The 26848-nt window shown below is 38.8% G+C and overlaps 1 protein-coding gene across 16 annotated transcripts in view; it reads left to right on the top strand.

Annotated features, from left to right (window-relative positions):
- Window positions 1-26848, top strand: part of MON2 (MON2 homolog, regulator of endosome-to-Golgi trafficking) — a 93607-nt gene that overhangs the window by 24373 nt on the left and 42386 nt on the right. For 12 of the 16 annotated variants that reach the window (XR_012654612.1, XR_012654613.1, XM_075059034.1 and 9 more), the window contains exons 5-22: window positions 5502-5631; window positions 6186-6283; window positions 6952-7077; window positions 7824-8018; window positions 8756-8880; window positions 9268-9407; window positions 11938-12091; window positions 14700-14971; window positions 16284-16365; window positions 17088-17269; window positions 18511-18623; window positions 19234-19338; window positions 19584-19664; window positions 19752-19825; window positions 19905-19995; window positions 21327-21428; window positions 23687-23797; window positions 24596-24771. Coding sequence is in view for 14 of the 16 variants with exons in the window: in XM_075059034.1 (XP_074915135.1) it covers window positions 5502-5631; window positions 6186-6283; window positions 6952-7077; window positions 7824-8018; window positions 8756-8880; window positions 9268-9407; window positions 11938-12091; window positions 14700-14971; window positions 16284-16365; window positions 17088-17269; window positions 18511-18623; window positions 19234-19338; window positions 19584-19664; window positions 19752-19825; window positions 19905-19995; window positions 21327-21428; window positions 23687-23797; window positions 24596-24771 (2357 nt within the window). In the remaining 2 variants the exon portion in view is untranslated. The remainder of the gene's footprint in view (window positions 1-5501; window positions 5632-6185; window positions 6284-6951; window positions 7078-7823; window positions 8019-8755; window positions 8881-9267; window positions 9408-11937; window positions 12092-14699; window positions 14972-16283; window positions 16366-17087; window positions 17270-18510; window positions 18624-19233; window positions 19339-19583; window positions 19665-19751; window positions 19826-19904; window positions 19996-21326; window positions 21429-23686; window positions 23798-24595; window positions 24772-26848) is intronic. The other 4 variants (XM_075059039.1, XM_075059028.1, XM_075059037.1 and 1 more) reach the window with 1 other exon arrangement.

The raw sequence follows: 26848 nt of genomic DNA, 5'->3' as shown, positions 1-26848 counted from the left end.
TGCAGAATATCTCAAGTTGGAAGGGACCCATAAGGATCATCAAGTCCAACTCCCTGCTCCTTGCAGAACTACCTAAAACTAAACCATGTGACTAAAAGCGTCCAGATTCTCCTTGAACTCTGACAGGCTTGGTGCCGTGACCACTTCCCTGGGGAGCCTGTTCCCGTGACCAACCACCCTCTCAGTGAAGAAATTTACTTCTGTTTTAACTTCTCCTGCTTCACTGTTGTTATTGTTAATACGCTGTCGGAGCCTAGAATGGACAGTAGGTGCTGAGCTGGCATACAGCCATCGCAGTTCAAACATGTGATGAGATTGCTGGCTTCTTTAAGGAAAGGGGTCCCAAACTGGTGAAAGCAGAGGTCCCCCAGTTGAACTGGGTTTCATCAATATCAGGAGACCATTGCTGCCCACAGGGATTTTCTAGAGCAACGAGGGCGGATTGGGAACTTCTCAGGACTGGAACTGGGCAATAATGAGGACAATGCTTCATCTAGCTTGGAGGTGTCGCTGAGGTTAAGTCGGACCTACGCCCTGCATCAAAACTGCTTCCCTAAATTAAAGAAGACTGGTCATTGTCATAGAAGACTCCCTTCTGAAGGGAACAGAAGGCCCAATATCCAGACCAGACCCACTTCTTAGGGAAGTCTGCTGCCTCCCTGGGGCTCAGGTTAAAGATGTGAAGAGAAGGCTTCCTATTCTGGTATGGCCCTCAGATTATTATCCATTATTGATTTTTCAGATAGGCAGCAATGAAGTTGCAGCAACAAGTCTGAGGGCAATCAAGAGAGACTTCAGGGCCTTGGGATGACTGGATAAGAGATCAGGAGCACAAGTGGTGTTCTCCTCTATCCTTCCAGTTGCAGGGAATGATGAGGGAAGAAACGGGAAGAGCCAGCAGATCAGTACCTACCTCCGAGCCTGGTGTCACTGGCAGAATTTTGTGTTTTTTTGATCATGGCTTGGTTTACATGACACCAGCCCTACTGGCAACAGACAGGGTACATCTGTCTCAAAGGCGGAAAAGGATCTTTGCACAGGAGTTAGCAGGGCTCACTGAAAGAGCTTTAAACTGGATTAGAAGGGGGAAAGGGATAAAACCAGACTCACTCACTAGAGAGAAGTGTGGGGGCAGGATGCCAGTGTTCGAGGGATGGTATGCTAGCAAGGTCCTTTGGTCTGCCATCTCAGTGGAGGTAGGTGATGGAGATCCATGTGGCAGCAAAGATGCAAGGGTTATTGGTGTGTTACAAACCACGGAAGCGCCTGAGAACAGTCACGTAGGAAGTAGGGCTTATCCCTCCAAAAAGGTGGCGCAATCAGTAGCCCAACTGAAGTTCATCTACACCAATGCACGCAGCATGGGCAACAAACAGGAGGAGCTGAAAGCCATTGTGCAGCAGGAAAACTATGATATAGTTGCCATAATGGAAACACGGTAGGATGACTGTCCTGGTTTCAGCCGGGATGGAGTTAACTGTCTTCCTAGTAGCTGGTACAGTGCTATGTTTTGAGTTCAGTATGTGAAGAATGTTGATAACACTGATGTTTTCAGTTGTTGCTCAGTAGTGTTTAGACTATGGTCGGGGATTTTTTCAGCTTCTCATGCCCAGCCAGGGCACCTGACCCAAACTGGCCAACGGTGTATTCCATACCATGTGACGTCCCATCTAGTTTAGGAACTGGGAAGGGGGGGGGCAGTGATTTTGGCCGCTCGGGGAATGGCTGGGTGTCGGTTGGCGGGTGGTGAGCAATTGCCCTGTGCATCATTTGTACATTTCAATCCTTATATTACTTACTGTTGTCATTTTATTAGTGTTATCATTATCATTATTAGTTTCTTCTTTTCTGTTCTATTAAACGGTTCTTATCTCAACCCAGGAGTTTTACTTCTTTTCCTGATTTTCTCCCCCACCCCACTGGATGGGGGGGGAGTGAGTGAGCGGCTGCGTGGTGCTTAGTTGCTGGCTGGGGTTAAACCACGACAATGACTCACACAGCTAGAGTGCTGCAATGGCTGGCTATAAACTCTTCAGAAGGGATAAGCAAGGAAGAAGAGGTGGTGGGGTAGCCCTGTATGTTAGGGAGTGTTTTTATTGTCTAGAGCTTAACAATGGTGACAATAGAGTTGAGTGTTTATGGGTAAGAATCAGGGAGAAGGCCAACAAGGCAGTTATCATGGTGGAAGTCTGTTATAGACCACCCAACCAGGATGAAGAGGCAGACGAAATATTCTATAAGCGTCTGGGAGAAGACTCACAATTGCTAGCCCTTGTTCTTGTGGGGGACTTCAACTGACCAGATGTCTGCTGGAAATACAAGATAGCAGAGAGGAAACGGCCTAAGGAGGTTCCTGGAGTGTGTGGAAGATAACCTCCTGACACAGCTGGTAGGTGAGCCAACTAGGGAAGGTGCCGTACCTGTTGTTTGTGAACAGAGAGGGACTTGTGGGTGATGTGATGGTTGGAGGCCATCTTGGGCATAGCAATCACGAAATGATAGAGTTTTCAGTTCTTGGAGAAGTAAGATGGGTCAGCGGAACTGCTGCCTTGGACTTCTGGATGGCAGATTTGGCCTGTTTAGGAGACTGGTCAACAGAGTCCCTTTGGAGGCAGTCCTGAAGAGCAAAGGAGTCCAGGAAGGCTGGGCATTCTTCAAGAAGGAAATCTTAATGACACAGCAGGCCATCCCCATGTGCCAAAAGACAAGCTGGTGGGGAAGACCACTGGCCTGGCTGGACAGAGAGCTTTGGCTGGAACTCGGGGAAAAAAGGAGAGTTTATGAACTTTGGAAGAAGGAGCAGGCCTCTCAGGAGGACTACAAGGATGTCATGAGGTTTTGCAGGGAGAAAATTAGAAGAGCCAAAGCCCAACTAGAATTTCATCTGGCTACTGCTGTAAAAGACAATTAAAAATGTTTCTAGAAATACATTAACAACAAAAGGAGGGCTAAGGAGAATCTCCATCCTTTATTGGATGTGGGGGGAAACATAGTGACAAAGGATGAGGAAAAGGCTGAGGTACTTAATGCCTTCTTTGCCTCAGTCTTTAATAGTAAGACCAGTTGTCCTGTGGGTGCCCAGGCCCCTGAGCTGGAAGACGGGGATGGGGAGCAGAATGAAACCCCCATAATCCAAGGGGAAATGGTTAGCGACCTGCTACACCACTTAGTCTATGGGGCTGGATGGGATCCACTCCAGGGAACTGAGGGGGCTGACAGAAGTGCTTACCAAGCCTCTTCTGTTTATCAGCAGTGCTGGCTAACTGGGGAGGTCCCAGTTGACTGGAAGTTAGCAAATGTGACGCTCATGTACAAGAAGGGCCGGAAGGAGGATCCAGGGAATTATTGGCCTGCCATTCTTACCTTGGTGCCAGGGAAGGTTATGGAGCAGATCATCTTGAGTGTCTTCATGGGGCACATGCAGGACAACCAGGGGATCAGGCCCAGTCAGCATGGGTTCATGAAAGGCAGGTCCTGCTTGACCAACCTGATCTCCTTCTATGACCAGGTGACCCGCCTAGTGGATGAGGGAAAGGCTGTGGATGTTGTCTACCCAGACTTCAGCAAGGCCTTTGACACCGTTTCCCACAGCGCTCTCCTGGAGAAACTGGCTGCTTGTGGTCTGGGCATGCGTACTCTTTGCTGGGTAAAAAAACCGGCTGGATAGCCGGGCCCAAAGAGTGGTGGTGAATGGGGTGAAATCCAGTTGGTGGCGGGTCACAAGTGGTGTTCCCCAGGGCTCGGTGTTGGGGCCAGTTCTGTTTAATATCTTTATCGATGGTCTGGATGAGGGGATTGAGTGCACCCTCAGCAAGTTTGCAGACCACACCAAGTTGGGAGGCAGGGTCAATCTGCTTGAGGGTAGGGAGGCTCTACAGAGATATCTGGACAGGCTGGATCGATGGGCTGAGGCCAATCGTATGAAGTTCAACAAGGCCAAGTGCCGGGTCCTGCACTTGGGTCACAACAACCCCATGCAGCGCTACAGGCTTGGGGAAGAGTGGCTGGAAAGCTGCCTGATGGAAAAGGACCTGGGTGTGCTGGTTGACTGCCGGCTGACTATGAGCCAGCAGTGTGCCCAGGTGGCCAAGAAGGCCAACAGCATCCTGGCCGGCATCAGAAATAACGTGGCCAGCAGGAGCAGGGAGGTGGTTGTTCCCCTGCATTCAGCACTGGTGAGGCCGCACCTCGAGTCCTGTGTTCAGTTTTGGGCCCCTCACGACAAGAAAGACCTTGAGTTGCTGGAGCGTGTCCAGAGAAGGGCAACCGAGCTGGTGAGGGGCCTGGAGCACAAGTCTTATGAGGAGCGGCTGAGGGAGCTGGGGCTGTTTAGTCTGGAGAAGAGGAGGCTGAGGGGAGACCTTATCGCTCTCTACAACTACCTGAAAGGAGGGTGTAGTGAGGTGGGGGTTGGTCTCTTCTCCCAAGTAACAAGTGATAGGACGAGAGAAAATGGCCTCAAGTTGTGCCAGGGGAGGTTTAGACTGGATATTAGGAAAAATTTCTTTACTGAAAGAGTTGTCAAGCATTGGAATAGGCTGCCCAGGGAGGTGGTTGAGTCACCATCCCTGGAGGGATTTAAAAGACGCGTAGCTGTGGTGCTTAGGGACATGGTTTAGTAGTGGACTTGGCAATCTTAGGTTAACGGTTGGACTCAATGATCTTAAAGGTCTTTTCCAACCTAAACGATTCTATGATTCACCTAGAGAATCATGCAGTATCTTCTGAAAGCCCAGAGGTGTATGATTGTGTTGTAAAATTTCAAACTAAAATGGGGATACCATCTGAGCAGGGTCCACAAATCATTTACAGGAAAAAGAAGTTATCGCCGGGTGTGGTTGAGGTTCATGGAAGTGCAAGAACACAGAATAAGGACAAAAGAACAAGAAATACAGGTTTCACTACACATACAGATATTAATTTTCAAAGTTCATTATAAAATAAGTGAGTATTAATTTACGTGTTAGAGGTAATACAGAATCCAATGGGAAACAGTATTCAGGTCAGTGCTGGCACAATGACACATTAAAATGAGCACCTTAGGAATAATAGCAGACGAGGCAACATGGTTGTGAAAGTATTGTGATTTAACATAGGAGAGGAATGGTATTTTAGCTTCAGAGTTGACTGACCTCTCTGTGATTAACTGTATAATCCTAATGTCCTTTTGACATTAATATTCATATAAATTGTTTTATGTGGTTGATTACTATATAGTCTCTGTATGATGATTGTAGTTTTATTGGCATATCATAGTGTCTTCAGTTAATACCACTTTAGATTACCTTTGGGGAGGATTAGTGAAGAGGATTTTGGCTAGGGTAATGTATAAAATTTATTCTGATTCTTCAAATTTAAAATTATTAAAACAAATATTTTTTTTCAGGCAACCTTTTGGCAAACTGTAGTGGAAAGCATTCCTCAATCGGCTTTCTTGACTCTTAGCTAAAAGATGAAAATATCTTGTTGTGAGGTGATTTTTTTTTTTCCTTCTCTTTCAGGCAATTGTACTTTGTTTTCGATTGCATTTCACAAAAGATAATATAACAAATAATACTGCAGCAGCTACAGTGCGGCAGGTAGTTACTGTTGTATTTGAGAGAGTGGTTGCTGAAGATGAACGATACAAAGGTGGGCATTCTTCTTACTCTGCTTGCTTGTATTAACCTGTTTTTTGGACACACATCAGATGTTTATTTTTTTCAGATAAAGAAGTAGTAAAAAGTCTATAAATGTTATTTAAAAAAATCACAGGCATTATTAATTTTTACTGTCTTTTATACATTTACTTGTATTTAAAGGAGATTAAATCCTTAGCTGTTGTGTCAGTCCATGTCAGTACAGCAATATATAAAACCCAGATTTTTTTTCAAGTTGTGAGAACTGGTCTTCAAGGTGGTATTGTGAAGGAATTTGAGGTGAGGGTGTCATTTGAGGTGAAGATAGCTTAGATTACTGAGTGTGAAATACACCGCAGTAGTAGTTCTGAAGAGAAAATTTATTGGAAAGAAGTGCTTGGTATTGATGATCTTTGGTATTCAATCTTGTGTTTATTTCTGTAGACATGATAAGTTGCAGAAGAATTACCTGACCATTCTCCTAGAATCTTTTTGTAACAACACTTAATGCATACTTGATTTTCAACAGTTCCTTTGTTCACAAAACCGATTTTTGTTTCTACACAGACACTGTTGACCAGCCAGTTGCAGTTCAAGGAAATAGTAACAGAAGATCTGTCAGTACACTGAAGCCATGTGCTAAAGATGCTTATATGCTTTTTCAGGTAGTTGGGGAGCATATATTTATACATTTGCAGTTACAACTTGGTGCTTCTACATCTCTGTAAGAAATTTCAAAAATTTGCTATTGGCATATTGACAGGGTCCTTAACCAGAGTCTCAGGCTTTCTTATGGCGCATTTATTGTAATTGACAATAAAATGCTGTATCCCAGGGAGATGATTGGAAAATGAAGACAAAGCAGCCTAGGAAAATGTTTTACAATAAATCTTAAATAATAGCTAAGCATGCATGTCTGCATTAAATTCAAGATTCTTTTTCCATGAACCAAACACTGCTACTGTAGTTCAGTCTTGCTTCTTGTGCTTGGTATTGTATATTAAAGTCAAGTATATAATGAAAAGTAGTAGCTGTATTCATCATGCCAATAAAAATCTTCTTGACTTGGCAAACTCACTGGTCTTGAGATATTTTTCAGGACAGGAATGAACATAATTGCTACAAGTATACCAGCAAAGTTTATAATTTCTTTTAAGAAGTTTTTTGCTTAATAATTTATGTAAAAGAAGTATTTGAGGAAAAATTATGTTGAAATGGGAAAATTACTCATTGCAAAAGAGGGAGAGAGTGTAGATTTTGGTGTAGACTCAGAAAACTTATGGCGGTACAGGACTGTGTAGAAAATGTAAATGTTACTGTATTTCTTTTTAAGGATCTTTGTCAGTTAGTTAATGCTGATGCTCCCTACTGGCTCGTGGGTATGACAGAAATGACCCGGACATTTGGCCTCGAACTTCTTGAGTCAGTCCTCAATGACTTTCCACAAGTGTTTTTACAAGTGAGTAGTTCTTGGAGGGAAAATAGGAAGACTTTTGTTCACATGGGTAGTAAAATTTACACTTCGTTAACTCCTCTTTAATTTAGCATGAGTCCTACTTTTCAAAAGAACTTGTAGCTTTTACATGTTGGGTTTTTATGATATAAAAGTACTGTGTGCTTTTCGTCCACTTTTTCTATTTATATACACTTTATTCTTGCATTTTGTCGAGCATATTGTACTGTTTCACTTTTTTTTTGCCATTTATCTCTTCTCCAAAGATGCATTTTCTTATCTTGTGTGATTTATGACAGCTCTGTAACTTAGTTCGTGGCATTGTTATTTCTATGAAAACATTAACCTCGCCCCACTTGCAAAGCAGCAAGAATCATGACTATGAATTGTGTGGATCTACTGCATATAAATGCACCGTGATCCTACAGTAACACATTTTAGCAGACAGTAGCTAAATAAAAAAATTAAATATATAATAAATGATGTATTAGCAGCCTATTTCAATTTGCAAAATACAGGAAGAGGGGTGCATGGTATGAACCTGACCATGTCATTTCATCATGCTTTGTCGTAGCTTTACAACGGTGTCTGCCATTCTTCCTTTTCATTTCCTGAGTGTGTAATTTATACCAACATTTACATGACTTCAGAGTGCTTGGTCATAACAGTAAATGTAAATAAGATGCATAATCAGAGCTACTCATAGCAGTTAAAGAATATCTACTTATAATTTGTTGTGTTTTCTTTTTCAGCATCAGGAATTCAGTTTTCTTCTTAAAGAAAGGGTATGCCCTCTTGTTATAAAGCTCTTCTCCCCAAATATCAAATTCAGGCAAGGTTCCAGCACATCATCTTCCCCAGCACCAGTGGAAAAACCATACTTCCCCATCTGCATGCGTTTGCTGAGAGTAGTTTCTGTTTTGATTAAGCAGTTTTACAGTTTGCTGGTAAGAATGTTCAGATTTTCTTTATGCAATTCTGTTTTTCTGTGTATGTGCCAGTACTGTGATCAGAAATAGTATAAATTAGTTCTTGGGAACTGGTGATGTATACTGAAGGAAGAAAAGTCTAAATATTATTTTCCTCTTACGTGTATTTGTTTACATGTATTCTACACGTATGATTTTATTAAACATGGGCTTGTATAAATTCTCAGAGTAGATTAGCTGTTCTCTTTTCTGTACTTAACTGCCTTTCAGTTAAAGTTTTGGGAACCTTTTGATCTTACGTTGTTTGCCTGGCTTGAGATAATGTTAATTGCTGTGCCTTGTTAATACTTGCTAAGATGCTTTTGACTTGCGTTGCTAAAGCTGTTGACAGAATGTGCATAAAAAACGCATGTTCAGCTGTTCTTACCTCACGAATTTTAGATATTTGCTAAAAAAAGATTTTTTTCAGTTACATTGGTTTACTGTAGCACATGTAAGAACTTTAATGCGATGTCTGTGAGGAATTTAACTCCTTCAATACAATTGCATATGTGGTGTTAGCTTGGCAAAAAAATTATTATTATTAGGTATTCTTTTTATATAATTTTGAGTAAATGCTTGTTGAAGGGGTTTTTTAGATCCTGTGCAAAACTTGCTGGGATGGAACTCCTAAGATGAAACAGAAGTTTTTTGGAGAAAATACTTTGTAGGAGCCTTTTTCTTTTGATTTAATAGCTATAAACTGTATCTTTTAGGTAACAGAATGTGAAATCTTCCTGTCATTGCTGGTTAAGTTTCTGGATGCAGACAAACCACAGTGGCTAAGAGCTGTTGCGGTAGAATCTATTCATAGGCTTTGTGTGCAGCCTCAGCTATTAAGGTATTAAATATATTAAGTTTCCCTTCTGCATAAAATTTAAGAATTTTTCTTTTTTTTTCTCAGTGGAAAATGCTTCTTAAAACACTGTAAATATTTAGAAACTTAAATGCAATAAACTCTTCAAGATAATTTTTTTATAAAGCACTAGGCAATGCTTATTATCCAGGAAGGGCAGAATTACAGTTATTTGAGTATTCCAAACTCTCTTGGTCTTACCAGTGTCAAAGGAGCATTTACCTAAAACTAAATATTATTATTTACCTAAATACTTGCAGTTAAAATGTGCTTTTAGTCTACAGATTGGAGGGGGGTGGGAAGTTGCTGGAAAATATGCTTTTAGTACCTAATTTGTCAAATACTTACTGTATTTTATAAAATACTTTCCAGGTCCTTTTGTCAATCGTATGATATGAAGCAACATTCCACAAAAGTTTTCCGTGATATTGTGAATGCACTGGGGTCCTTCATCCAGTCACTATTTCTTGTGCCAAGCACAGGGAACACATCAGTGATGCCAAACCAAACTGGTAAAGCTTTGTCCTTGCTATCATTTTAATTTTCCAGCATTTTCTTGTAATAATAAATTCTGATTTGATTCAGTATATACATTTGGCTTGGTACAGTTCTGTACTTTCATGCTCATTGTTCATTGAGGTGTTCATTGAGATGAAAAGCTAGCTTGAGGAAAAACTAGTGTTTTCAGGTCTGGTACAACAGGTGATTTTATCTACCTGTGTTGTGGGGAAGATGTAGCCCACAGTCAGCAGAGCAGTGCTGCTGCATTTGTATCTGCTTCTACAGCAACCAAGCTCCTTGGTTCACTACTCTTCTGAGGGAAATTCTGGGGTAATTCTTTCCAATTTCTGACTATAACAAATTTGATTTCTGTCTCCTTGTGCGGGGATGTCATTTATGGCAGCGTGCAAGTGAAGTAGTAAGACAGCATGTGTTTGCTTCCTCCTGGGAGGCAATAGCTAATTCTTCTGTATGTTCAGGGGCAAAACTGGACTGATGAAGCCAAGAGGTAGAAAGAAAGATCTGTTTTACAGATGATCTTTGCTTTTCCTGTAAGCTGAAAACAGTCAGTTACTGAAACTAAACTTGATTGTCTTTTCTTGCAGCCAGGGTTTTGGCATTTCACTAGGTATATCTTTATTTCTAGAAGAAGAAATGGTCCGAGTTAAGGCTCTCTGCTTCTTCCCATAGTTCTGGAAGCAGAGACCTCAGCAACAAACAAAATAAAAACAATTTCTAAGGGTGTCTTTTGACATGCCCTCTTAAAAGAGATAATAAACAGATAAAGTATAATTATTATCAATCATATCTACTAATAAACATTAAAAAGTCTGGGTTTAGACTCACACCTTCCAGGGTTCAATCATGAAGTCTGAATTCCAGGTTGGTGTTAGCATTGATAATGTGAAAAGATTTGTGTCAGTAGCGGTTGTTCAATAGTTGGCTGTATGGAAGCTGATAGAACATTTCTGTCAGTATTATTTCTGGGTTAGTTTAATCCACTTAAGGTAAATCAGGAGAGCGCTTTTTATCGTGTAACATGCACATATAAGAAGCCATTCTAAAATACTCATTCTCCTGTAAACTTAAATTTTGCCTTCGTTTGAAACAGCACTGCAGTAGGGTCATACCCTTAGTGCTGTTGCTATTTCTCTGGCTTATTGTTCCAGTTTGTTTTCTCCTTTACATTTTCACTGCTTCTTTCTGCCTGAGTATTTCTCATGTCTCTTTCTCATGCATTTGTCTTTCTGCCTCTTTTCCTCCTATGGCCATGTCTAACATGCAAAAAGCAGGTCAATGCAACCTAACTTTCAAACTGAGTCTTCTGATTATAACGATAGTCCTGTTGTAGCAGGCTGTCTTGTACACCTGTAGTTGGCTTTTGAGCCTCAGTTTTGCAACAAGGTAGCTGTTTCATAGAAGTTGAATGCTGCATCTACCTAAGTTTTGTGTCACTTTTATTACACTGGTGTAATGTAAGCTTTTTTACCACTTTAAGGAGTTATGTTGATATAAAAATAGTTATATGTGTCTGCTCAGTGGTATCACAGAAAATGACACCGGTATAACTGTGTTTGTGTTAGTGGCAGTGTTTGGTTAACCATTTCTGTTTAGCAGTATGGTTTTGTTGTTTCAGTCTATTAAGCTTTACTGTGTTAAACTGTATACACAGGCTTCTGTGTGTATTCATATTGCCTAAATTAGTAGTTTAATCTCCCTACACGTTAAAAGCGAGCATATGAAAATGGCAGTTGTTAAACTGATGTATTACATGCTGTGAGTCGCCTTCTTGGCAACTCTGCCCTTCTTTCCCCATTGTCTGTACAGAGAGAGTCTGAACTTGTGGTACTTACTCCTAGTAAGTATAGACCTCCTTCTATATGTAGCAAGTCTTATATATACAGAATTCCTTGTCCTTTTATTTGCTTTTTTTGGCTTCTTGAATTGGAACCAATGTTTGTTTCCTCCTAGCTGTTGGTTGGCAGGTTGTCAGCTCTTCCCTGGTGTGGTTTGTTTTCTTCTACCTTGGCATGGAACAGATTCAAACGTTGCAGTTCTCTTTGAGAACTTTTACATTTCTGAAATCTTTAAAGTTTGTGTTGATCTCTTTCCTTGGAATGACTAACCTCTCTTTCCTACTACTGAGTTTTAGATGCAACTATTCAAATAATCCTTAACTTTTAAATATCTGTCAGACTCTTCACTAAAATAATATTGTTTTATTGAGACCACGTAAGTTTAGTTTGTTCACAGAATCTTATGAATGCTGCTGTACCTTTCACAGAAACGTTTTATTCTGGCTGAAAATAAGGCAGTTGGCATCAATCAACTGTGCTTCTTGAACCGATTGCTTTGCACATGAGATCGTGTTTTAGACAGCAGAGGGAGCTCAAAAATTGTGTTGTTGTTGGTTTTTGTTATTGAGCAGGGCATCTCATATTAATCCGTGTATCTCAACTTAAAAATTAAATATAGAAAAAGGATGTTTGCTGATCACTAAAAATAGATTGGTTAATTTTATCACTTTGTTTTTTGGAACAGGAGGCAATGCATCGGGGAATACTGGCTCAGCACAGACTAACCCGGGAGTGCTTGGAATGGGAGGAGGTGCAACTGTATTACCTGCTTTTGAGTACAGAGGCACTTGGATACCTATCCTGAATGTAACAGTACAAGGCAGTGCTAAAGCTACCTAGTAAGTACCTCTATCTTTTTGAAAATGTATATAAGAAATGTTTTAATGTCCAACTTGATGGTTTAAGGATTTTTTAATTAGTGAATATTGAGGTCTTGATTTCTCTGGCACTGAAGTGTATTATGGATTTTCTTTTTGTTGGTGCCATGAGGTGTTCTGATTTTTTGCTATTTTGTATGAATGCTCTGGATTCTGATCCAAATGTCCCCTATGGCTTTAGCATCTGTTGGATTTTTTTTTCTATCATACTGTTGCTGTATTAACTCTTCACTTTTAGGCCTCACTACAGTATATAACAATATTAGAATATCTTTTGCTGGGTTGTGTAATGGCAAATATTAGGGGCATTAAGCAAATGGGGCAGCAGTGGGAGTGAAAAATAGCTTTCTTACACCAGCTTTACTGTATTTACAGTTTTTATTGAATGGGATATTGTGGTAGATATTGGCCACGTTGTTATTCCAAACAGTATATTGACCTATATATGAAGGTTAGACTGTGAATGCTTCTTAGAGTGACCAATTACTTTGTCATGACTTTGTATAATGGAGATGGTGCTCTCAGTTTAGAGCTGTGAATACTACATTACTTTCGAAATAGTGGAATTTTTTTCATGACCATTGAAGGTCAATCTCTTCCAAATTGAAAGTTACTTGTACAGCCCATGAAATTTTGGCATACAAATAATACTCAGTGAAATCAGCAAATAGCCTGGATCTCAATACTTTTTTTAAGGTAGAAACTCCTTTTTCTGCCTTTGAGACTCAGAAGGACAAATTCATCCTCAGATTTCAATAGTTTAACTTGTTATGTGTTGACTTGGCTTTTTGTTCCAGCAGTGGCCACGAATGTTATTTTAGATTACCTGACTGTTCTCAGGAAATGCAAATTTTTAACAAAAGTGGATGAAAGCTAGGTCATGCTTTGGCCAGCTAATAACATCTCCTGCTCTTCTTCCTTTTCTTTTCTCTTACTTTATATTCTTAACTGGCTCAAGGACATTGCAGTCACCATCAGTCTCCTGTGCTGCACTGAACTTGCTTGTGTCTTTACCTTTGGATCCCTTAGTAACTCCATGATTCCCTCTGAGTAATTTTTGCATTCTTTTTTTCTTTTGTGTAAGATTGCAGAATTGTTGCTAGCATGTCATGTCAGCGGTTTTTCTCCTATCTTGTACGTTTGTCGTCCTTGCATGTAAGGAGATGACTAACTGCAACTGTAGATTTGGGTCACATCCTAGTACGGATTCTCTCTTAACTGCTGCCATTAGATTTTCAGACAATGGCCACATCTTGTACTTCTACACAACGATTTAACTGAAGATAAGAATTGTGAACAGAGCTAGCAGAGTCTTTTTGCCAGTGTGGGCCTGTCTCTTCCCAGACCACTATGCCTTGTCTTCCTCTTTACATGAGGAAGTAAGTATTTTTTTAGAGGAATAGACAAAGTTTATTCAAAATTTTTCATGGCCATTCCCATGTAACTGTAACAACTCGCTCCATTTATTCAGCAGTTTGCTTCGCAGTCTTTGAAAGTGAGAGTACATGACCTCTACCTCACAGGTACATTGTAACTATAAAACCCATTAATAATTTTAACAGAGCCATAGATATGTACACACTTACTTGTAGACAGAGGGTGAAATGTTGACCATTTGATTTCCCTATACTGCCTATGCCCCCAGATATCCAAGGCAGCCATCTTCAGGAAATTAGAGGTAATAACTGAAGTGTTACGTGTTTGGGAGAAGGAAACTCCTTTGTGCAGAAAAGAGTGGTGACACTACAGTACAAAAGTGTCTTTGGTATATAGTAGCTGGAATGCTTGGCCCTTTTAAAGAGAAGTTTGCAGAGCAAATGATGAAATAGTGGTTGTTGGGGTAGCAGGTAGTTTTTGTAACAGACTGTCTCTCCTTGTGTAGTTGCTGCTGCTGTGGCAGCTACAATCTATTTCCTGCTGGATTTGTAACTCAGCAGTGCTTTATGTACATTTAAAGTAAAATATGAAGAAAAGCGGCAATGAGGCTGCAGTTCCAGCATAGTGATGTTTTAATTGAATGGTTTTCAGCAGTGAATCATGTAGACATTTATTCTTTGTACAAATATCTTCCATTGTTTACCTATGCATGTAGGTGATGAATATTTGGTCATATATTATCTAGCTATGACAGGCTTTTCTGGTCATATGGACTCAAAGATAATAATGGAACATCTGATTGTTCTCAATTTGTTATAACTATGGTCACAGTGTCATGACTTCCTGACCTATTCCCTCTGTTGTTCCTATGTCCTTGTGTTCTGAATAGGTTCTGTTGCAGTGGCTTGAAGTAAAATAATAATATAAGTAGAATAATTCATTCAGTGATGCTTGCTTACATGTGTTAATTTTTTAAAATATTTATTTGCAGATCTAAATACAGTGCTCAGGGTTTGTACCCTTTCATTTACTATTTTATATAGTGACTCATTTACTCTTTTACTTAATGACTTGATTAATCAAGGAATTTTTTTTCTTGAGTTGCTATAAATCTTGAAGGATGGTGTTTGGGGCCTGTTTGTACTTAACATTCATTTGGAATCTTGTTCTTTGTTACTGTTTTTAATCACAGTGGTACTATTGCATGCTTGTCATGCTTTCATTTTTTTAGTTTGGAAATGCTGGACAAAGTAGAGCCACCTACGATTCCTGAAGGCTATGCCATGTCAGTGGCATTTCACTGTTTACTGGATCTTGTCCGTGGTATCACTACCATGATTGAAGGAGAGTTGGGAGAGGCAGAAACAGTCAGTCAAAGCACAACAGAGACAACTTCATTACCAGCACAGTCTTCAGAGCAGCAAGACTTGCAGTCTGTATCTGACCAAACAGAGAAAGAACTAGGTATTTGAAAATGCAAACACTACATAAAATACAGCAGTTTTACATAAAGCAGGATTAAAATAGTTCATGCTTTGTTGCTTCAATTTATTGTTTCTAAATCATATATTAAAACTTTTAATGAAGTGGGTTTTGGTTGGAGGGGGGTTGGTGTGGTATTTTGTGGGTTTGTTTTTTGGTTTTTTTTTTGTGTAAGGGGACAGCAGTAGTCTCTAAAAAAAAAAATAAATACTTGACTTAAGTACTGCTTCTGTCCTTGGTCCTTATAGCACCTTGGCCATAGACTCCTTGTGGTCTATTAATGCTGTTTTACGTGTATGTGCATGGGATGTGAGGGAGAGAGAACAGGCATTCTGTTCTCCAGAACTACTATTCTGCTTTTCTGTGTCCTTAATTCTGCTTAACGCTGAGATCCAAGGTCGCAAGGGACAACCTGACGGAGAGAAATTTGGCAGTTATGACCACGTTAAAAGAAAAATGTATTTCTAGTAACAAGATAAAAAGATGATCATTTTAATGGAGAGATTTTAAACAAGATTGAAGTATTTAGGGAAGAACTTCTTGAAAAGCAGAACTAGTAGGATCTGAGGCTTGTGTTTTGTGCACCATGTGAGGAGTCTGTACATGTACGTACAGAAAGACTTGGCTCTCCGGAGTGGTTTCGGCCTGTGTCCTAGGAAGCAGAGACCGTAGCGCAGCGGTCGGTACCGCGGCCCCGCCGGTGCAGCAGGACGGACGGACAGACAGACCGGGTTTGTCCCGAGCGCTGCCCGCGGGCTCAGCGCTGTGGAGCTCTCCGTGGTGCTGCAGGCAGCACCGGCTCAGCCCGGGCTCGGGGCAGGTCATAGGTCTGTTGGACCTGTATTTTTTTTCCTATTAAAGAAATGAAAAAATATGGAGAATTATAAATACCAGGGGAGAGTATTTTTCCTTTGCTGTAAAATTTCAGTGAGTTTCTTGTCCCACATTTATACACTTCTGAATGTTTATTTTTACAGACAGAGATTAAAAATAGTTATGTATACCTCTAAGGTTTGGGGTTTTTTTTGTGTGTGGCGGGTGATGCTGGTGTAATTTAGAGTAAGCATTGCCTTGGTGACATTTTTACTTTAGCAGTGTTACTTTAAATGCAGCTCCTTAAATGGTACTAGTGTGAGTGTGTTTGTATATACACACATATGTGTCTGTGTAAACATGCATATAAAAATGCACTTTAAAAGGTGCCGTAGGAAGCATTTTGTTTGTGATTTAATTGAAAGTTATTGAGAAAAATACTGTGTTTCTGCTATAAAGAAGTATATGTATTTCTTTCAAGTTAGCAGAGCTGTATGGGAAGAAATGGTGAATGCTTGTTGGTGTGGTCTTCTGGCTGCTTTATCCCTCCTACTTGATGCAAGGTATTTGGTCTTTCATTTCTCTTGATTTTTCCAATGATGACATTCCCAGCTATATGTTGAACTGACTTGATACCAGTCAAGTTGATGGTTTTATGAGAGCGCACTTCTCATGGCAACAGAGCAGACAGGTTTGTGGGTTAGTGATGGCTAGACTGAGTGAGGATCTGTTAAGAGTAAGCGACACAGAAGTCTCCAGAAGCCTATCATCAACCGTTAATGTATTTCAATGCAGAACAATTAATTAACATTTTCAAAAGCTTGCATTTAAACTATTTACGTTATTTTTACTCCTTTTTACTTTGAGTGAATGTTTCAATACATTGAAGTAATTCTACCTATGTCCTGATTACTGTTGATAAGAGACTAAATAATGTCTTAGTACTTGTTAGTACTATGCAGTCTTGGAAGTGGAAAAGCTGTTTACTAGGTAATAACTTTGGTAACTTAATTGTCTCCTTCAAACAGTCTTTTGTTATCAAACACCATTTTCTGAAATTAGTGTTAAATACCTCCTCATAGTCTCCTTTGCCAAGTCAGTCAAAACTAAAGACCAGTTTTATAGGAAATGGTTCTGAAGAATTTTGTTGATTGGTTATGCTTGCTCTTCAGTATTTATAGTGTTGACAGGTTTAAAGTGTACGTTCTCACTGCTTTCAGTTTTGTTTAACTGCCTGCTTCTGTGCCATGGATTAATTCTTACTAAATAATGTGACCTCTTTCAGTACTGATGAAGCTGCCACTGAAAATATTCTAAAAGCAGAATTGACCATGGCTGCGCTTTGTGGAAGACTGGGTCTTGTAACATCAAGAGATGCCTTTATCACTGCCATTTGCAAAGGATCCTTGCCTCCTCACTATGCCCTTACTGTATTAAATAACACAACTGCAGCTCTGTCCAGCAAATGTAAGTATAGGTTTTCCTTAATTGTGTTTCCATGTATTGTCCTCTAAACCCAAATTTTTTCAGGATGTGATTGCGAAGATAGGCAACTGTAGTATTTGGATATACTAAATTGTTAGAATCCTCAGACAGGATCTAGACCGCCTGCTTTCCAGAACTGATTAGTCTTGCAGCATCTGCTGGGTATCATTCTAGTCAACCTAAAACTTCCTGAATGCTTAGCATATATCAGAAGTTCATATTCTACAGAGATCTGTCTATCATCCTAAAAGATCTGTTAGGATGTCATTAAGGCATGCAAATTCTGAAAACATCTCTGGGCAACTCAGTTAATTAAGAGTTGGCTAGAACATCCTGCATTTGTGGTGTACTACAGTCTTTCCTACAATTGTCTAGTGATGGTAGTACTTACTATGTAAATGGAAGGTCTTAAGTTCTAGGCTCTGTTCAGCTTACAAGAGGTTGAATTGATGCTTCCCACATCTTGAGAGAATGTTGTAATTCATGGGATATGCCAGTTGCAGATGTACTCTGTTTCTAATTTTGAAAATTAATTACTATGTACTGAGAAATGCAACTACCTGGAGAATATGCAGATGGGCCTAACATTAGACCTCTTAATTTAAAACAAAAATACCTTAGTCTGGGAACAAGGACCAGCGCCTTTACTCCAGCCCACAAGCTAAGTGCATTACTAGATCGTAAGTCTGTGAAGCGGTATACGTGACTGAGCTACATTAATCTCTATGAAAATGAAGTGGTGAACTTAAGTTATTTTATATAAGTTACTCTTCATTTTACAGGTGAGTTATAAAATGGGGGTACTGAAGTCCTGTATTGCAAAAATATCATGACATAGCATTTATGACATCTTCATTTTCTGAGTGCGCTAGTACAATGGTAGCACACAGTGATACCATTTACACACAATTGTCACAGATACCTGAGTTGAGGCATAGTCTAATGCTTGTATCTTAGTGCAAATAGTTCAGTCTCAACATAAAATGTATTAATGTATTGCAAGAAATATCTAATAGTTAGTGAGAAGAAGTAATTACTGGCTCCTTTAACTCCGTAAGGCAATGACATAATAATCTAAATACAACTAAAGGTCTCAAAGTGAGCTACCTTAAAGCTAATACTGTGAAAAAATTCTCTGGAGTGTGTTTGCCGGGAAGTGTTTGTTACTACAAGTAAGTACTGGATTTTAAATTCAGATTCTTTTATTTTCAATTTTCCTCTAGCATATTCCATTCAGGGACAGAATGTTCAAATGATCAGTCCCTCAAGTGAATCTCATCAGCAAGTTGTAGCAGTAGGGCAACCCTTAGCTCTTCAGCCACAGGGAACAGTAATGGTAAGTACAACTTGTAAGTCATCTCATCCTGCTTAACTGCTTCTTTCTGCATCTCAATGTGTCTCAAAAATAAACAACAGATAAACAGCATTCTTACAAATAATGGTTATCAGAAATATTATTCTACGCTTTTAGTTTGGAACAGCCCTGGACAGCAAAGTTCTCCAACTGTAAAGAAGACTTACTCTTGTTGTCTGCCTCTTAGCTCAGCAGCTCCCATCCATTCCGTTTGAAAACCCTAGGGCTCAGCTCTGTTATGCGCCTGTTTGTGAAGGTTCACTTATTTGGTTTTTTTAAGATAGACTGATTTTGTGGAGAAGATGCACTTAAAACTGGAGTACTTGAACTTGTGTCTTTGACAGTAATGGGAAGCTGGGAGGAGAGGGCAGTGATCAAATCATATTCAACCCCAGCAAGATAAGACTGAGATAAGAAGGAGAGATACTGAACTACTTCTTTAAAAAAAGATACATTGCACCAGTGCAAAGCAAATTTAATATTTAAGCTATTTAGTAAAAAATTGCAGGTTTCCTAGAAACACTATTGTTGTAGAATAATAAAAATTGTGTGGTCGTTTGTTTTGGGTTTTGTTTTTGTTTTTTTTCTTTAGTTGACTTCAAAAAATATCCAGTGTATGAGGACATTACTCAACTTAGCTCACTGCCACGGAGCCGTTCTTGGTACGTCGTGGCAACTTGTCCTGGCTACTCTTCAGGTATAATAAGAAATATTTATGCCTTGCTTTTTTGCCATAATTTGGTTTTGAGGGTTTTTTTATGTGAGCAATAGAAGAAGCTTTGCTTCTACTCATGGTGTACTTTGAATTGCCTTGAGTAAGTACTGTAGCATTTCCCTTGAATTCTGCTTGGCTGGAAGGCTGCCAGATAGGTCGAGCACAATGTTAGTTTCCCCTCTGCCTGAAAAGGCTTTTCTGCTGAAAATGGTCTTTTTGTATTTCAGCATCTTGTGTGGATTCTGGGACTGAAGCCTGGTGTTGGGGGTGCATTAAAACCTGGGAGAGCTGTAGAAGGGCCCAGCACAGTAAGCATGATTATTCATTTTACAGTTAATGATTATGCAGTATTTTCTATTGCAATCTGTAAGACGCGTTTCTGTCTCTTTTTCCAGGTTCTGACTACAGCAGTTATGACTGATCTGCCAGTTATATCCAACATACTTTCAAGGCTTTTTGAAAGCTCACAGTAAGAAACCTTATCTTGTAATTAAAATAATGCATGTATATCAAACTAGGCAGTGTTTTGATAGCTGTTACTTTTTCAGGTACCTTGACGATGTGTCTTTACATCACTTAATAAATGCCCTTTGCTCCTTGTCTCTGGAAGCCATGGATATGGCCTATGGAAACAATAAGGTATAATAAGAGTTCTTTATTTCCTTTTTAGATGTTTTTGTGAAACAGGCAGAAGACTTGTACATTTATCCTTTAAGTTAACTATTTCTAATGTTAAGACAGTAATACATTTGATACTCTAGAGTAAGAGATAAATTATGAACCAGAGAATGTCTTGTTTATAATGGTTCATACGGTTACTGAATTCTCTGAACATTCTCATTATGTTCCTGCTAAGTGTTTTGTTAACTAAGGAATGTCATGTGTTTCTATTAATCAGATTGTGGGTGGATAAAACTTTTAAAAGCCTGTTTAATTTCAGAGGTTAGGGATTCTGAATAGCACAGTATGTTCTGCGAGGTGCTCATTTTCATTTCATTTTTCTTTTATTAAATACTTCAGAAAAAGCCTGACAATTTAGACATTAAAAAAACCCTGATCATTCATATTTACTTGGAAAAATTATAGTATTCCTGTCAGCCTCAGTAAACAACCTTTAGCCCAGAAAGGTTAAAGACCCCATGATTGAATAAAATTGAGTATGTATTCTCCTAGCCATAATCTAATCCCACAGGAGAGTTTCTGAGAGTTTTTCCTTGATCTGTTACACTAGAGATAAAGCATATTTTCTGTCATCTTCATATTTGACAATTATAACAACAGAGAATGAGTTAAGATAAGCAAAGTTTGTGTTTAAAATCAGTTGCAAATGAGAATTAAAAAATCAGCAGAAATGGGAACAGAGAATAATTCCAGCACAACAGTCGTTTTGACTATTTCTTGATTTAAAAAAAATTTTTTAAAAAAATAAGCTTATCGCAGATATTTGCATATGTATTTGATGAATGGGAAATTTATAATATTCCTGCAGGGCATTTATGAAGCCAATGGAAGATAAAGCATAAGGGGATTCTTAAATGAAATACTCTATATTGTTTATTGATACATAATTTTAACTTTAAAAGTTGTGATGGGGAAAAAGGCTATTTTGCTAGTAAAGTATGTTATAAAACTGTTTGGAGGGAGGACTATGTAGAAATGAGAGTTTTTAAAGGAATATCAATGCTCTGGTTAATTTCAAACTTGGAGAAAACTGTATGAAAAATTACGAAAGAAGTATTCTTCACGGTATGCCGTTGCTACCCCCTTGTGGCTTCTCATGAAGTACTGCAGATGCTGTGGAAACTTCCCAGCCATGCTTCCTAAGCTGTTTTGACAGCGTTCACAGCCTACAAAACACAGTACTTCACTGAGATCAGTTGTACCTTAAATTATAAATTATAATGAAGTGAAAGGCTCTGACGTTATCTGAGTTACCTCAAAGTCATGTGTTCAAATTCCATTTTATTAAGGAACCATCGCTTTTTGCTGTTGCGAAATTACTGGAAACAGGACTAGTTAACATGCACAGGATTGAGATTCTTTGGAGACCTCTGACGGGTCATCTTCTGGAGGTAACTAACTGCTTTTATCAGTAGTACTAGAACTTAGTTTGTATTAATAAAGATCTTGTGGAAATGCATTTTTAAAGTGTAATTTAAAAAAAGTCTAAATTGTATTTACGTGTTTTGGTTTATGCACTTTGTTTTTGCAACTTGAAAGCATCACAATTTGGATTTTAAAATGAATTTATATATTTAAATTCCAATATTTTAATATCTTTTCTTGACTTTGTCTTTCCGGTGCTGTGAGTCTTTATACATTTTAAATACGGCAATGTTTAAAATGATCAATTTATTATACTTCATATATGTGTTATAATTAAGGTAACACAAACAAGTTTCACTTTGGATTCACATAGTACAAATATCTAGGAAGAGTTTAAGATATCTTTTTGTGTCCTTACCAGACAGATTGAAGCCATTAGATTTACTAACAAAGGGTTTGTTCGTTTTGAAAAATGTTTAAGCCAACTTTTTGAATAGTCTATTTAAGAGAATGCTGTGCAAATAGAAAAATAGATGTCATAGTCCTATATCAATTTCTTAAGTATTGTAACTTCAACATGAAAAATATGCTTCAGCAAGGGAAAAAAAAATCTTAAATTTTGAATTTGAAACTAAAAACAGGTGATGGAATGTAATTCTAAAGTTTTAATTCTCTATACAGATATGTAGAAGAGTGAAATGCAAGAACAGGGCTTGATTTAAGTGGGTAAAGGAGAAACTTTCTGGAAAATGAGGAAGAAAAGCTATCAGACACTTCCTTAGAACCAGTGCATTATCTCAAAGTGTTAAGGATTGGACATCTCTAACCTTATTTATGGAGATCATCTGCACATAATCTTTTATCTGGGAGAAGAAATTTGGATAGTTAGGGGTTTAAACACTTAAAGCACAGGCATCTCTTTCTCTTGTCTTTTTTTGCCCTCCCAGACAATAAGGTTCACCATCCACATCTTGAGACTCTGTTTTCATCTAGTAAGCAGTCTGTTTCAGCCTGTTATCTGTTGTGGGTATTTGTCACTGCTTTGTAGGAATTACACAGTCTATTTCAATTTCTTTTCAAGTACTGCTTTATTTCCTTTTAAACCTAAGTCGTCGAGGTAGAATAAGGAAGGAGAAAACACCATCTGCAAATTCAATTAAACACAACCTGAGGGAAGAATTCATTCCCTGTCTCTGGAACTGATTATCTGGTCAGATTCAGAGCATCATGAAGTAATTCAAATTCCCTCTTCTTTTATATAAGATAACGAAAATATAAGTAATACAGGAGAGTAGCTATTTCTTGTCTGCATTTTTTAACATGAAGCTAGCTCTACTGCATTGTCCTCCTTTTCAGTTTGGCTAGTGGCTAAGGGAATGGTCCACCAACTAAAAGTATCAGCCGTTCTTATGATCCTGCCTTGGAATTTGATTCTGGTTTCTCACACCGCCTGATCTAGGGCTGGAAGGGTGGGTGGAAATAATTATGTAGAGGTCAATGAGACTGTAGACTTACCTTATTTGTTTGACAGTAATGGATCAGGTATGGGAGTACAGTTCATACTAGGTATCTATGCAATGGATGTGCACAATGTTTTTAATTTTTCTGTCCTGAAAAAAGTAATTGGCAAAACTATTAGGTTTAGTTAATTAGGAATACAAAGAGAAATGAAGACATGCATTTGAAACCTAAGCTTGAAATAGTGTATGCGATTGTTTTGTCAAGTTTTTGAAATAGTGGAGTGTAAGGCTTATTTTACATTCACTATGTAGTTACTTTCTGTATTTGAGAATGTAGAAGAGCAGACACTTTCTGTGTTGGACACTGTCATGCTTCCTCACTTGATTATGTTAAGCAGTGCATGAAAGGTGAAACTTTGAATTTTATAGTAGCTTAAGGCTGAGTTAAACGTGAGAGTTTCAGGCATTCATTGAAGAGTTGTTTGGTGCTTTTTAATCAATCATTATCTGAATTAGTAGTTAGTATATTCATTTTGGAAAATGTGTTGGCTTGAACTGCTGTGGTTTTCATTATGTTTCCTTCTGTGTCTTTCACTGCTTCATATTGCTTCCTTATCCAGAAGGTATGTCTGTCTGAAAGATAAGAATTTTTTACTATTAAACCTAATTTTATCATCTAGAGATTTATTGTATCGTTGTAAAAAAATTTATAATATTGCATGTTAATTCTAATATAATGAATATATCCATTTTTTATATTTTGCATATATTCAAGTCTTGGTTAAATAAAAGTGACTTTAAACAAAACATTGCTGTGTTTTCAGGTCTGTCAGCATCCAAACTCCAGAATGAGAGAATGGGGAGCAGAAGCTTTAACTTCTCTCATTAAAGCAGGACTGACATTCAGCCATGATCCTCCATTATCTCAAAATCAGGTAAAGTAAGTTTAAGAGCAGCTGCTGTCCTCCTTTTCTGGAACTTAAAACGAACATGAAATCAAAATCTTCCCTAGAGGAGGTTTTCTACAGTTCAATGAATAGGAAGCATTCATAAAGCAACTTTACTGTTGAGTTTATAAAGGCTACAGCTGTAACATTCAGATGTAACTATTGAGAATCACCTCATGCATTCTAATGAACTACCCTCCTTCCTTTTTCAAATGCATAACAAAGATGCTTGCGTATTATGTCTGTTAGAACAAATTATGGGTCACCCTCATGAGTGCAAAACAATTCCAGAATGTTTAGAAGTATATATGTGATGTGGTGGCAGGTAAAAAATAAATTGCCTAACCTTCTAAGTCACAGCTGTTCAGTCCATTGTTAATAAAACATTCAAATATATTTACTGAGGTTCAATGGATAGTTTTTTCAAGGTCTCTTTAGTTGGAAGCTTGAGTCTCGCCCTGCTGGGTGAGCGTAAAGTTGCACAATGGTTTTTATGCAACTGCGACAGCACACTGTAGCTACTTCCTGAGGGACCTGGAGAATGGTGGGGGTAGGGAGGGAAGGGGAGAAGGAAGAAAAAAATGTAGATTTCCTGCTGAGATCCTTTATAAACAGTTTTTTGGAAAAGCCAGTCTGACACTGAATTTGAGCATTTAATGGATGAGTTACTGAATTAATTTAATGAATCTTCAATTGGTACTGTATGTTTTCACTTAGCATACATAAAAACAATTAAGGATCAGTTAAGTTTTAGCATCTTTAATATGCTTTATTGTTTACTTTTAGAGACTGCAGTTGCTTTTATTGAATCCACTAAAAGAACTGTCAAACATTAGTCATCCTGATATCAGGATCAAGCAGTTGGAGTGTGTACTCCAGATTTTGCAAAGTCAGGGTGACAGCTTAGGACCTGGTTGGCCGTTGGTGCTTGGAGTCATGGGTGCAATCCGAAGTGATCAGGGGTAAGTGGTAGAAATAAAATTTTAAAATCATGTAAAGTAAGAACAGCAGAAAGAATTCTGCTTTTATTTTCTTACATTAATAACCACTTTGATAATAGCCTTAATTTTCATAGTCATTTTTAGCTTATGAACAATTTTACTCAACAAAAATACAGTTTTTAATTTTTCCTGTAGCACACTTTTATTTTACTGAATTAATATTTCAGAAGACCACGATATTGTTCCACTCTGCCCTCTCCTGTGGTCAGCATGCAGTATATACTGGGGAGTACTCTTTATGCCAATTCATTTGATCTTAACCATCTGCTGTACACATCTCTGGTGCTTGCAGATAATTCCATATGACTTAGCTGTTGCTCACAGTTCCTCTGTTGTTTCTTTTTCTTCTTAAATCTTTGGGTATTCTCTAGTGTGTGTCATCTTCTGAACGCTCTCTTTTTCTTGAAGCCTTCCTCCCTAAACAGCTGCTGGTAGCACAAGGATGGAAGATTATTTACTTGCTGTGTGTCAGTCCCTTGACTGACTAACACAGCTGACTCTGTTGCCAACAGAGGGGGAATGTGACTGGACTGGTCCTCTTGCCCACAAGGGAAAGTGAGAGGTGAAGTTGCAAGGAGCTCTTTTGAAATGAGCAGTGAAATGAGCATCTGGCCCTGGAACTGTAAGCACCAAGGACTATACCCACACACTTAGACCATATTATTCCTTCTTTTGTGCTAGCCAAGACTCACACTAGGATAGGTCAGCAAATAACTCTGGTATCAGAAGAATTCACCTTTGCGTATCTCTCCTTTCACCCCACCTTAGCTTCTGTGTTCTGGCTGTATGAAGACCACCTAAAGACCCTTCAAATGCTTGAAGGATTTTGCTCATGTACCAGTATTGCTTGCTGTGGCAGTAGTACTCGCCAAAATTCTCAGGGATATTGGCATTCTTGGTTGTGAGCATCCTCTTTTTGGTACCCATGCTTTCTTTGGTACCTGCTGTTTCCACACTTGGTGCCGTGTGTTCTGTGGTTCCTACATGCCTTTTGCTTTTCACTGTAGTTGCTGATGGATGAGAACCAACACAGATTCCTCCTCAAGACATCCTTCAGCTCCTTTTACATCTCAAACCCATACCTCACTGGTGGATATCTCAAGATGTTACTAAGATCTCATGTTATATCTTAGTCTCCTCCTACAAAGCATATAGAATAATCCACTTTTCTTCAACTACATAGCACTGTTTGCCTGCATCATATCAACTACATTAGGAAAAAAAAATGAAGCAAGCCTCCTTTTCCTTGGGAAACAAGTGAATTTCTTGTCTCACAGCTGTGAGCACAAGATGTGGGCACTATTGTCATACTTTAAATACAAACTTATTGACCGTAAGACTTTCTTCACAAGTCTCTTCCTTCTGGTCAGTGAACATCCTGGATTCCAGGGCAGAAATCCATTTACCTTCCAGGAGAACTAATTGCCAAGCTGCTATAAATACAGAAGATGCTATTTTGAGAGCCAGTGATAGATACTTCGGTCACTTCTTGATTGTACGGTACTGGCCTTCTAAACAATAGGAAGTCTGTCTTTGAAGAATTTTTCAATGGGATGCCCCTGTTTATTTTAATGATAGATGAAGCCCTATATGTTCTTAAGTTTTCGAACTAAGCTTAAGTTTCTTGCATTTATATTTACATTTTTGGTGGCCACCTGTAACATTAAGGACAGTTTTACATTTTGAAGAGTTGTATTGCTGTTGCCACTTGCATGAAGGACTTTGAAAGCTTTGTCCCAACACATAGTAGTGTGGGACATTAATTGGGAAAAGAACTGTTTTGAATTTGTTCTAGTGGCCTTCCATTTGAAGATTAGAAAGAGAGGTTACTGTCCCATTAACTCGGCTCTTCAAAATGAGTAGTGTTAACTATACTTTGATTTCCTGCCTCCTTCTCTTCTCTCTTAGAGTCCTTGGAGGTCACAGACCTTTGGAACTTTGTAGTGGAGAGGGAACTGCAGCAGTTTTGGGTGTGTTTCACTTTATATCGTGTAATGATTATGGGGAAAGTAGTGTGTGAGCATTTCCTCCATGAGTA

Source organism: Buteo buteo, chromosome 28 (assembly GCF_964188355.1).
Source record: "Buteo buteo chromosome 28, bButBut1.hap1.1, whole genome shotgun sequence".
Lineage (NCBI taxonomy): Eukaryota > Metazoa > Chordata > Aves > Accipitriformes > Accipitridae > Buteo > Buteo buteo.
The sequence above is the reverse complement of the archived record's forward strand: the minus strand, read 5'-3'. Positions and strand labels throughout refer to the sequence as shown.